General features: G+C 36.5%; 1 protein-coding gene across 1 annotated transcript in view; it reads right to left on the bottom strand.

The window, feature by feature from the left end:
• CSMD3 (CUB and Sushi multiple domains 3) overlaps window positions 1-13,689 on the bottom strand; it is a gene marked incomplete at both ends in the record, with an annotated part of 751,074 nt that overhangs the window by 475,807 nt on the left and 261,578 nt on the right. Inside the window, one exon of the mRNA XM_082307341.1 lies at window positions 12,110-12,222. Coding sequence (XP_082163467.1) covers window positions 12,110-12,222 — 113 coding nt within the window. The remainder of the gene's footprint in view (window positions 1-12,109; window positions 12,223-13,689) is intronic.

Below are 13,689 nucleotides of genomic sequence, written 5' to 3'. Positions count from 1 at the left end.
CGGGTGAAGAGATCCCTGTCTCAAGTTTACACACACATGCAGTCAGCCTCGGACAGAAGCGGGAGGAACTGGAGCTCCACATGCCATCACAGAATGGTGACATCATTGGAGTAACTGAGATGTGGTGGGACAGCTCACATGGCTGGATTGTGGTGATGGGTTTTTAGCAGATGCCAGGGACAACTTCTTGATAGACATACTGGATGGGCCAACCACGGGTGATGCACAGCTGGACCTGCTACTGACCAACAAGAAAGAGGTGGTTGGAGATGCGGTAATCAATAGTAGCCATGGCTGCAGTTACCATGAAATGAATTCAAGACCCTGAGGGGAGTGAGGAAGGCAAGTAGCAGAGCACAGATCCTGGTTAGATGATAAGGGTTAGAGGTTTGTTGTTAGTGGGTGATACTCTTCTTGGAGGATTGTAACAAGTGGGGCACTGTGGGACTTTATCCTGTGACCTGTCTTCTTTCATACCTTCATCAACGACTAGGAGGAGGCTATGGAGTGGAGTCTCATTAGGTTTGCAGGTAAGACCAAACTGGGGGGGAGGGGGAATAGACAATATGCTTGAAAGCAGGCTTGCCATCCAGAGGGACCTAAGAAAAGCTGGAGGAATGAGCTAACAGGGAATCTTATGAAACTACACAAGGGCAAATTCAACCCTGGCAACAGGAAAGGCTAGGGTCTGACTGGTTGGGGAGTAGCTCTGCGGAAGAGGCCCTGTGGGTCCTGGTGGACAGCAAGATGAATATGAGCCAGCAGTGTGCCCTGGACAACAACATCCTGAACTGTATTAACAGAAGCATGTCTGATACACTGATGGAAAGGATTATCCCCACCTCTATTTCACACTTGTTATTTCTGTGTTCAGTTTGAGGCTCATCAAAAGGAAGAGGACCTGGGAAGAAATTAATAAACTGGAATCAGTTTGGCAGACGGTCCCCAAGATGGTTGGGACTGGAGCACTTGCCCTGTGAGGAGAGGCTGGGGAAGCTGGACTTGTTCAGCCCAGAGAAGAGAGCTTCAACGGGGTCTAAAAGGACCCTTGCAATACATATGAGGTAGGAGGACAAGAGGAAAGGGTATAAGTTGAAAAAAGAGAAGTTCCGAGCAGATATAAGTAGAAACTTTTGCCTCATGAGGACAGTTAAGCTCTAAACATATTGCCTGGAGGTGTTATGCAGTCTCTATCCTTGGACTTTTCAAGATAGAACTGGGTAAACCCCTGAGCAACCTGGCTTTTTCTTTTCCTCACAATCTCTCACTCTCCACTCTAAGCACTTTACTTGGCTCTCTGTCTTTCTCCTACATATTCCTTTCCATTAAGAACTCTCAGCTCACATTTTTGGGGTTCCTGATACAAATATTTTTTTTTACCCTTCCTTTTTTTTCTCTCCTAATGCCAGTTCTCAACCTCCATACCTCAGTTCACATGTAAAGTTCTCACCACTCATGGACAAAGCTTTGTAAATTAGCTAAAAATAGGTGACATTCACGAAATGTCATGGGTCATGTTAATAACCCCAAAACATATGAGCTTTCTGAAAAAAATAACACTGGAATTGAAAATTCATAAAACAATGTGAATTGGGCTAATTTCATTTTCTGAAAAGGTAAAACTTAATACTGATACAGGATTGAGTCAAAAAAATATACTGACATCTTAAAACTAAGCAAGTAAATAAATTTAAAAAAAAAAACAAAAAAATCATTCTTAGGAGACGAAACAAACACTTTAGTATTCACACGGCTGTTCTATTGTTGTTCTGGCAATTTTCAAACAGACTTAGAGACAGAGAAGGTATGACCAACATGGTTCTCTGAAGGCTTTTATCAAGTTTTCTTTCAAATATGAATGGTACTGAAATTTGACATACTGAAGATCTAAAGAAATACATAACTGAGAATCTCTTTGGTACTAGTTAGTGATTTTACAGATTAACAAATTCCATATAATAATGTTCACTAGTATGCAAGGTTTATTGCCTCAGCTGTGTTTAAGTGAAAACACTTTGTTAGACAAAGGTATATGTTTAATTGATTTCCAGGTGCCTGTGAATGAGAAAAAAAAGTTAAATTCTTTCGGCTTTCTGGTACTGCTGCTGATGCAGTACACAAATAAAGCAGCCCATATTTTGAAGTATAAAAAGATCCATTGACTGGAACCAAAGTGGAGAAAGTGTAGCTGGAAATTGAAGAGGTAGTTCAGAAAATTCTTTCATTCCTTACTTGGAGTAGAATTCATTAAAACATTAAATTTTCATTGAATAGATTTGACTCCTTATTTACTAAGGAGTTTGTGGGATGCTTTGCAAAAGGTACTTTTCCTTCTGGAATTAGATAATCTTAGACTTAGTTCTGAAGAGTAAAGCCAAATCTCCTCAACTTTACCTACAATAGGAGTTAGTAAGAAATAACTTCTGACACAACATATTGCTTGGGTCACTTTCATATTCATAGTCCAGAACAAAATTTTTGATCTTATTTTTATATTGGAAAAAGAATAATTTTCCTATCTTTAGGCAGGAGACTATTCAGCATATTAGTCAGTCTTCATGCATATGGTGTGATTAGAGTCTTCACAAACAATAAAGGAGGGAGAAATATTTAAAAGAGGAAAGCAACTATATTTCACATACTTTATGCCTCAACGCATAGCTATCCAGTTCATAAAATTAAATTTAAAACTAAATAACTACTCTACCTTTATCCTCAAGGACAGGAGGATATGATTTCTATCAAAAGTGCAAGTGTTCTCAAGCAACTGAACAACAAAAAAACAACTCTGTCTTTAGGTCAAAGAGAAGAAATAGATACAGGAAGAAGAGATAATTCTGCATATCATGTATGCAGTCTGATTAGAAAGTACATGGGAAACTCGAGTATGAGGTAAGACACACAAAAAATCCCACATTCAGTTACTTCATTATATAGTTCTTTACATCTGGCTGTTGTTTTCTTATAAAAATGATCTCTTTCATTGTGTGGGTGTCCCCTAATGGTACACAAAAACCCTCCAAAATGAAAAATGACTTCATAGAATTAAAAAAGTTGAAAATGCTGAGTGGGGGAGGAGGGAGGGAGGAAAATGGGAGTAAATCATCCAGTAGAAACAATTCTAATACATCTGATGTCACTGACAGTATTCATTTTAATATTTAAAATCTGTTTTCCAAAGTTAGCCACTTCAAGTTTGTTGCCTTTGGTGTCCAGTAAACTTCATAACAGTCAAAGCTATTCACAAACTAACTGGAATGGCTTATCACTTTCAATTATGGTGAAATAATTTTCACTGCAGAAAAAATAAGTCACTTAATGAAAGAGCTCAAGCATATTATGGGAGCATCTGGATGACAACATTTTTCAAAGGGGAAACAAAGCGTTCCAACACTTTATCTCAATACTACTAAATATTCGGAATGTAAACAAGTGTTTTATCCCAGGTTTTTCCCTCAGTTGTTTTATCATCTTGACATGAACAGATCATAAGTGCAATATTTTACTCTGTTTGGTTGTCATGAAGCATACAGATATACAGCTTAATGTATTAGTGTTTTGACCTTATCAAAATGAAGTATTCCGAAGGTCCTATAAACGCTGCAGTTTATGTGCTATTATCAGAGGAGTTCCACTGCCAGAGAATATTTATTTTAGTAGTTAATTTTTCTTGAATTTTAGTTGGTTTCCTTAGAGCATTCTTATTTTTAATATATACTTATATATAGATACATAATTTATATATACCTATATATATTTTTCTATATAAAATATTTTTATATATTTGAAAATATTTGAATATTTGAAAATATTTTTATGTATTCATATATATATATGAATGGGATCATTAAAACCACACTGATTTTTAAATATTTTATTTTTCTTTCCATAAACCAGGACCTATGCATTTTTATAGTCTGAATATCCCATTTTCCTGTTTTTTTATTGTTGTTTGAAATGTTGTTTTTTATTTCAGTTTGTAAATTCCTGATCTTCCAACAAAACTGACCTAAGGAAAATACTTTCTAAGTATTACCTAAACTGAAATAAAGAGTCATTTAGTACATTTTTTCTCTTCTACAGAAGACATGGAATTACTTACAGTCTGTACTTACTATTGTACATAAAACTTTGTCATTTGCTCTATTGTAAATAATGAACAGAAGTGTGTAGAATAGTAAATGAAATAGAAATTTATTAAAATGTTTGAATGCACCTAAAGCATTAGACGTTCTTCCTTAGGATAAGCACGAAATTAAGAAGACATCTGTTAAATCATTAAGAAATGGGAAGGACTCTTTACTGCATCACTTAATATTTATGTCAGAACTAAACTGCAATCCATCAATTTAAACATTAGCACAGACTACCATGTTTTCATATTTAACATCATTAGTTCTATTGACTTTTTTAATAAATGGTGATCTTACTTGAAAGAGAAAAAAGTTAATTAAAATTTTAGAAACAAATCTTTCTCAATCTGTATACAGTATCAGAACAAACTTAATTAACCATCAACAGTGAATCACAGAATCATAGAATCATAGAATATCGGGTTGGAAGGGACCTCAAGGATCATCTGGTCCAAACTTTCTAGGGAAGAATTTGCACAGTCTAGACGAGATGGCCCAGCAACTTGTCCAGCCGAGTCTTAAACGTGCTCAAATGAGTCAGCCACTTCACTGGGGAGATTATTCCAATGACTGACTGTTCTCATTGTGAAAAATTTTCTTCTCGTGTCCAATTGGAATCTCCCTAGGAGTAACTTGTACCCGTTACCCCTTGTCCTCACCATGTCACTCCTTGTAAAAAGGGAGACAATGAGATCACCTCTAAGTCTCCTTTTCTTAAGGCTGAACAAATGCAGTTCTCTCAGCCTATCCTCATACGGCAGGCTTCCCAGACCCTTGATCATCTTGGTGGCCCTTCTCTGGACCCCCTCCAGCCTGTCCACATCTTTTTTGTGTAACGGGGACCAGAACTGTACACAGTATTCCAGGGGTGGCCTGACAAGCGCTGAGTAGAGTGGGATAATGACTTCTTTATCTATCTCTGCTGGTGATGCCCTTTTTGATGCAACCCAACATCCTATTGGTCTTCTTGGCTGCAGCAGCACACTGTTCACTGATATTGAGCTTCCTGTCCACCAGGACCCCCAGGTCCCTTTCCACGGATCTGCTCTCCAGCCAGGTGGATCCCAGTCTGTGCTACACTCCTGGATTATGTTTTCCCAGGTGCAAGACCTTACACTTGTCCTTGTTAAACTTCATAAGGTTCATAAGTGGTGTTATTACAACCTATAATTGGGAGAATTCTAAAAATAAGTACTTTAAAATGGGGGAGGATCAACAAAATGCAGCAATTTGTCTCCTCTCTGACTTGACTACAGCAAAATCAATGTCATTCTGCATACTTTCATTGTGTGGGTGTATAGTTGTGAATAAAAGACATCTCAAGAGTGTAAAGGTGAAAAATCATCTGTTCAGGAAGTACAGCTCAGTATAAGATGAAGCAGAGCTAAAAGACCCATGCTAAAAACATTTACTTGTGTGACAATGTATGCAATTCAAGTTCTTTTTATGCCTGGAGGCAAAAAAAAAAAAAATCTGCTGAGAAGCTCCTTTCATTCTATGAAGAGAGGGTTCCTTTTTACTCCACCCTTTGCAAAATCAGGTAGCCATCTGGGCTGTTTTGACAATAGGAGTACAGGGTCTGAAAAGTCACAGATTTACAATACTGAGAACTAAATATCTATCTAAAAAAAAAAAAAAAAAAAAAATCTGTCATCTGTCAAATAAATTACCAATGCAACCAGCAACTGATTTATATTTCTTTTTCTGATTTATATTTCTTAAGCAGAAACAGGCACAGCCCTTATTTGAGTAGCAGACTTCTACAGATGTGGCACAAGTGACATGGCACCTTAATTTCTCCCAGGGAATCTCAAGATCCCATGAGCACATTGGTAGGAAAAATCCATTTCAGTAAGTGAGTAGTCATGTTATGTGAGATTCAACCTGAGATTAAGAGACCTACATCTTTGTGTCTATAGTTACGCTAAGTGTATAAACTACTATAATAAATGGAAATCTAGTCAGTGTAGTCAGGGGAATGTAGTGTTTTAATTCATCTTAAAGTACTCATCTTTTGGACAGGACAAAATAGCTGCCTATATGCTGTTTGTTGTAATTTTAGGTGTTCTTCCCTGTCTTCTGTTTTCTGTGCCAGAATGGCACAGTCTCCTGTAAATTCTAATTTGCCAACACCATGCAGATGTCCCATTTACTCTAGAGAAGCTCTACTCAACCCCTAACGTGGTCAGCTGAATCACTTTTTAACCTGCACTGGCAGGATTAGCTATGTATGGGGGAGATTCAGTTGTCCATACATAGTTTGGGTTGGTGCAATTTTGATACTTCATACCATACTGCTTTGCAACACCTTGGTTTGTCTGCCACAAGAGCCTCTGCACTTCTGCCACTGCCATAAAAATATCTTGGATACCTCAGGTGATTTCATGCGTCAGTGCATATATATTCATGTACAGTTGAACTGTGCCCCACAGCTCCCCAAATTTAATGGGTATTTAGATACCTATCAGTGTCTAAACCTATAGGTTATAATACAGAGACATCTACATTTTGGTGTCTTGGAGCCAAATCTCACCTAAGACTTCATTATGACTGCTGAGTCTTCCGGTAATAGTACTGTGTACTGTTCATTGCAACAGCTTTTGAGATGAGGAATGAATGACAAATTCTGTTTAAGCTGTTAGATGTTCTTAAAAAAAAAAAAAGTGAAAAAGACAGTGTTCCTGTTCTGGCAACTCTAGCCATGATGTTCTGAGGCAGCTTAGTACTATAAACTTTTGTTCTTGACCTGATTGCCAATTGCTTCAAATTGTCTCTCAAAGCAAAACCAACAAAAAAAGTCTAAGAAAAGTCTAACTCTATAAATCATTTATGAATGAAGTCACATTTCTATTTGTATACAAAATAACAGAAATAAAAATAAAAGAACAATGGAAAATCAAGCAGAGAAAGAGAAAATTTTAAACATCAGTTTTCTCCATATTGCATCACACATTGAAAGTGTTGGCATTTATCTAACTTCAGCTCTACATAGTTGGCTGTCAAGTATTAAGCAGAGTAACCATTTGCATGTTTTTCAACATGAGCATGACAGCTAAATTTTATTCTATTCTGAAAAGTTTGTGGATACACTTCATCTCTTCATCTGTATTTTCTTATAAGCAAAGATTCTTAATGGAAGGCAGATGTGATTGTGCACTCAATCAACATATTTGATATTATGTTATTCATAGTAGAAGCATTAGTTTGTACATGACTTAAACAGAGGTAAAGGAAAGGGGGAAGGAAGCAAAAGCAGTTAAGAAATGGATTTCACAAGTGAAATAAATAGCAAGTACAAGGTTACTACTGAAACCTTCCAGAGCTTTAAAGGAGGAGGGAGGGAGAGAGGGAAAGGATGCTGGATCTCAAAAGACAGCAAAGTTACAGATTCTTAAGGTAATGTTTAACTGTCAGAAAATGAAGAATTCTTTTCCAAAAGGCCTTTCAGAGTCCAGGTATGCTTGACATAAAGAATATTGAAGTTTATGTACACCAGCCTGTAAGACTGGAAGCTGTGAAGCTGAGTCCCTTCTATCCACTTAGATAATATTATGGATTCATATGTAAGTGATGGAGTGCACAGTAGCAAACAGAAAGCAGCAAGTAAAAGGAACTTTTACAGGAACTCTGAATGGATGGAGTAAAAAAGCACAACTAATTTTAGAAACAGCAAAAGAGCATTACCAGTGCCAAGAAACATTGAAGCCGCAGCTTCAGGAAGATCCAGAGAAGCTTTGGTTCTACTTCAGCCAACAGTTTCTAACCCAAAAGGAGTTTTAACGAAGCAGTAAGGACAGAAAACATCAAGACAAAGAATCCTCAATGAATAGAAAGAACTGTTGAAACAAGAGTGATCACACAAGCAAGAATAAGCATATCTCGGTTATGACACCACAACCTGGGTAGGGAAACATTTTGATTCTCTTCTAATTGACATATATCACTTTGATTATCATTTACCAACATCTTTTAAATATTGTATAATTCAATACCTTTCATGAAATAAGATGCATATTAAAAGAAATTCATACACACAACCTGCACGACAATGTACTAACAGGAAGCTGAGACTTTCCCATAGTTTCATGTACCTCAGTAAATTTCATTTGTTTTGTATATGCCAATTTAAATATTTTCACAAGTGTTTGCAAGACTGAAGCCTTAAACAGAAAATTAGGCAAAATATGATAATTAATGAAATCAAAAGGGTGTTTATGAAAGAGTATGTAAGTTTAGGTTTTATGTAAGTTTAGGTTTTCTGTTGTTTTGGTTTTTTTTCACACACGGCTAGATTTTAAGACTTTGCATTGCATAATTTTTAGTCTTCTTTTCAAATATCTAGGCTTTAGATATTACACAGAAGCTAGGCCATGTGAGGCTGCCTTGTGAAAAAGAATCTTAAAAAAGCAATTTTCATAAATTTAAGAGAACAGAAGGGAATAAGGTTTAGTTATTTCATATCCTGCCTAAAAAGTGGCCATAAAACTTGTTTATTTTCTTTTATTTGAATAAAATAACCAACACTTTTTTTTCAGATTGTAATTGGTATAAATGGCAGGGTTTTGGTAGCAGCAGGGTGGGGGGCCTGCATATGTGAACTCTGATGGGAGGTCAGGGGCTGCCCCATGCTGGTCACAGCTGGTTCGAGCTGGCTCCACAATGGACCCACCACAGGACATAACTGAGCCCATCAGCAGAATTCGTATGCATCTCTGTGAAAATATATTTAAGAAAAGGCAGTTAACACTGAGAGAAAGGAATAAGGCCAGTGCAGGAGTTCTCCATTCCAGAACAAGTAACACCCTCAAAGGGACCGGAACTCATGGATAACCCACACTGGAGCAGGTTCTCCCCCTAAAAGACTGTGGTCCATGGTCAACGCACATCAGAGCAGAGGAAATGAATAAGAAGGAAGGAACGGCAGAAGAAAAGAATGAGAAACAAGAAGTAGTAGAAAGAGACTCCGACACCTTGACCTGAACCTACTGCACTGCCTGTCACATCACCGAAGAGACAAAGTGTAATCTGTGGTGGCATAGATAGAGAAAGGGAAAGGAGAGGTGGCTGGAATGCATTTAAGCCTGCGAAAGAGGAGAGGAAAGGTGTTTTCCCCAATTGTTTAAATATTTGTCTTTGTTTCTCAACACCCAAATCAGTAATTAAATGTTTTAAATTAAGACTATTTTGCCCAGGACAGCAGTTGATGAGTGATTTTCCCCATCTTCATTTCAACCCACAAGTTTTCTCACTCTTGTTCTTCCTGTTTTCTGCCCTGTTCTGCTGTGGGAGTGGAGTGAGCGAGTGGCTGCGGGAGTGCTTCACTGCTACTCAGGGTCAAACCACCACCCAAATACACTAGCATAAAATGTGCAGTTGTGCAAACAAAACCAGCAAGCAAAGGGAATGATTCGGTGAAAAGAGTACTGAAGTGCTGGGAATGATTAGGTGAAAAGAGTACTGAAGTGCCAAACGGTGATGGAGTAAGAATTATGCAGTGTTCTGAAGTTCAGAATTTGGAATCTGACTCCTTCAAAGATGTAACAAAAGAATAAAGAAACCTAAAGTAGATGAAGTGGTAAGAAATTATTAATTCTGCTTATAGTGGTACTACTTATGAAATATTAAGTTTCAAGGAGGGAAGCCAGGAAGAAGTTACGGTAACATCTATGTTAACTAAAAAGGGGAAAGAACAGGTTTTTACAAATTATTACAGTGTAGTACAGTGATTATAAGGGCTATTGAAAGGATTAACAGACACCCTCTCAAAAAATATGCAGAAATAAACTCCTAAAAAGAAAAAACAGGTGCATGGATCTGTACTACATGGCTCTTTGGAACACTTTTTTTGATTTGTATCAGTTATCTGCTTTTGTGACAACTCATGTCAGTGCACCAGTGAAATTACTGTTTGAAAATGGGTTTTACAAAAAGGCTTAAAGTCATCTCTAACTGAAAAAATAAAGGTTTCAGTTCTTACCAAACTGAAGTATTTTGTGGTATATGTTTTTATTTGTTTTCTAAAAATATGAAAGATTTTTAATATGTTTATTTAATTTCCTCACACTCTCTCCTTTAGCCTGCCTTCAACCCAGAAACCACTCCTTCTTATTACCTGACAATGTATTTTTCCATTTTATACTATCAAAGTTAATTTTTAGTGATCATATCTGATTGAGTATGCACATTTAATCTTTTTACATGCTGAAATTATTTACTGCCTACATATTTTTTTTAAAGACTTAGAAAAAATATTGTCTTCATTTTAAGCATGGTGCACTAATGCAGCATTTCACAACTTAATAGAGAGTACACTTTAACATACATTCAGCAATATATCATTAAAAACTAAATGTGCAAACCAAAATAATAGTAAAAAACCCATAATGTAATCACTACAAACTTAGGTGGTGAAAAGAAGATAAACAGCATATTCAAATCTCCCACACCTATCAACTCACATGTTTTATATGACTTGCAGAAAACACATTCTGAAGCTAAACAAAAGCCTGTTCTCTTTCATTACCTATTACCTCACACTTTCAGCAGGAATGCAAGTATGTGTGTCATCTGAGACAAAGTTTGTTGTCCTTTTCTCAGTAGTTCAAAAATTAACATCTCAACAATCCAAATTACTTCACAGAAACCACCAAAAGAGTTATCACTTGGTTTCTCAATTGTGGGGTAGGACCAAACAGAGGAAGTTCCTACTTTATATCTTTTAACAGTCCCAAAAGCTAGCGATTTCCAAGTAAAGAATGTGGTTTATCGTATTTGGTATGAAGGATACCATGCAAAAAATGAGTCAGTGCCTTTCATAAACAGTTATAGCAGCCCTGGAGCTACAGTAAGAAGGCTCCTTTTACCTAAATTCACTCAGAATACACATTTCAGAACATCTATGAACTCAGGAAGTCTAAATAGAGATATACAATATTTGCTGAAATAGTAAACATATTTGCTCTCTTCTTTTATAGAATATGTTATCTGAGGCAATCACAGAGAGTTCTAAAAGATTTACTATTATAAAATATCAATTACATAAAAAAATAGTCCTAGTCTTTTGTTAGTGGCAATTTTTACATTCGTTGATTAATTTTATCAGATTCTGCAAACATTTACACAGCTGATCTCTTCCTATGCTAAATTTCCTACAGAGAACTGTAAAAGAAATTCCTGAACTAAATCTCATTTGGTAAGCTGTGATTTTTTTTTTTTTTCAGATAAATGGAAAAGCACAAAAGCACAAAAAGGGTTACTGTTCCCTGAAGATCCATTGATACGCTGTAGATATTGAAAAATATTATTTACAGTAATGCTTGTGAAAAAGCAGACAGTATTACCAGACACTAATGAAACTCAGTTTTCATTAACACTTAATTATTATAATGACCTTGTTCCAAATGGTGATATTCCCAAGTTAATGTTTCAGATGCTTTCACTCTTACTCAAAATAATGCTTGTTCATAAAAACAGTGAATAAGAATCTTACAGGTTAATTAAACCCTTAATAGCACAAGCAATTCAGAAATAAGTAGTAAGAGATAATAGTGATTAAATGCTACATTAGTAAATAGAAACTTACTCACTGTTTTACAAATATGACTTATACAACCATAGAGGTAAATACATATTTTAATGATAAAAACATTTTTTCTGTATCTGTTACACGATATCTTTCAGAATATTAGGACCATTTTAAAAGCTAAGTACTTGCACAGGGTAAAGTGAAGTACATACTGCTGTAATTTTTTTATAGCTGTATTTAGATACACTGAATAATACACTACTTTTATACTCTAACACACTGTAATTTAGTATAACAGGTTGCACAGCTGAATTTATCATTTATGTAAATTCAAACTATACCTTTCTGAGGATTTTTTAAAATGACCCTTCCCATTTCCTCTACAACTTCAGGCACTTTTTTTTTCTTAAAGAAAATAACCACAACAAAAAATGTATTTCTTTAAATGTACCTTGGTAGTGAGCACTAAATCCACGATATCGGTGATTGCTGTCTGTTACAAAATGTAGTCTCAGCCAGTTTTTGTTGCTGATAACTGGAGGAGGTATATTCATTCCAGAGAGCCTGAATTAAAAAAAACAAACAAAAAAATTATTATTAAAAGATTAAAAAATGATCCAGGCTAAGGATCAGTAGATTTTCATAAAGCTTTGATAAAGCTTTTGTATGGAAAACTTTTTTTTTAAACACGCATTCATTGACATGCCCTCTGTGGGACTTTTTATTTATCAATGAATAGTATGTTATGACAAGCATGAACAGACAAGATTGTCCACTCTGCATGACCAAGTGACAGGATACAAATCAGTGCTAATCCAGAAATCACACAGTCATGTTATTGGTCAGGCACAGCACTATCATGATGCAAGTACATGACACTCAGGCTAGAAAAAGTTTGTGTCTATCCAGGTCAGTTAACAGATTAGGCAGAACACTGCTCTGTGCACTAGGCAAAGGATTGTACCCTGTGACTTTCATGTTCAAGATATGGAACAGGAGAGCTTAGGTTATGTAGGCCACCAACTAAAACTATAAAACAAACACCTATTTTTCAAGAGTAAGTATTTTTCTAAACTCAGGGTACAAAGAAATGAGAAATATTCCATCACTTCAGTGAATCTGAAAATTAGTTATTAAAAGTACAAGAAGAGTAGGGAACCGTGGTGGATTGACCACAGCTAGCCGCTATGCACCACACAGGTGCTTGCTCATTCCTCTCCCCTTCGACAACAGCAGGACAGGGGAGAGAATAGGAAGAGCAAAAGCAAAAAACTCCTGAGGCAAAATAAAGACTCTTCAAAAATCAGTTTAATAAGTAAAGAGGGGAGAAAAAAACACAGCAAAAACAAGTGATACAAAGGCAATCATTCACCATGTCCTACAAGTAGATCAATTTAGTCTCCAAGCAATGGCTACCCGCCCCCCAGCCCCTCTCCTCATTTTTTGCTGCTGACCATGAAGTTAAATGGTATGGAATATCCTTTTGGTCAGTTTGGGTCAGCAGTTTAGGTTCTGTTCCTTCCCTGCATCTTGTCTATCCCTGGCTTACTCATTGTAGGGACAGAGTTGGGGGAAAAAGAAAGCCTTGACACCGTGCAAGCACTGCTCAGCCACAGCCAAAAGGTTGGTTTGTTGTCAACTCTGGTTTAGTCACAAATCCAAAATACAGCACCATATGGGCTTCTATGAAGAAAATTAACTCTGTGTCACTAGATCCAGTATACAAAATTATCTGGAATTTTTGTTGTTTTTCTGTTTGTTTTTAAATGTCAGAACATTACTCCAATTACTGTAGTCTTTCATCTTGACTTTCATCTAGAGGTATTTTTTTATTAGGTGAGATGTTATAGATAGATAGAATCTTAGAATCATAGAATGCTTTGCGATGGAAGGGACCTTTAAAGGTCATCTAGTCCATCCCCCCTGCAATTGGAAGGGACATCAACAACTAGATCAGGTTGCTCAGAGCCCCATCCAGCCTGGCCTTGAATGTTTCCAAGGACGGGGCATCTACCACCTCTCTGGGCAACC

This window comes from Platalea leucorodia, assembly GCF_965183815.1.
Source record: "Platalea leucorodia genome assembly, chromosome: 1".
NCBI classification, from domain to species: domain Eukaryota; kingdom Metazoa; phylum Chordata; class Aves; order Pelecaniformes; family Threskiornithidae; genus Platalea; species Platalea leucorodia.
This window is presented reverse-complemented; position numbering and strand designations above follow the sequence as displayed.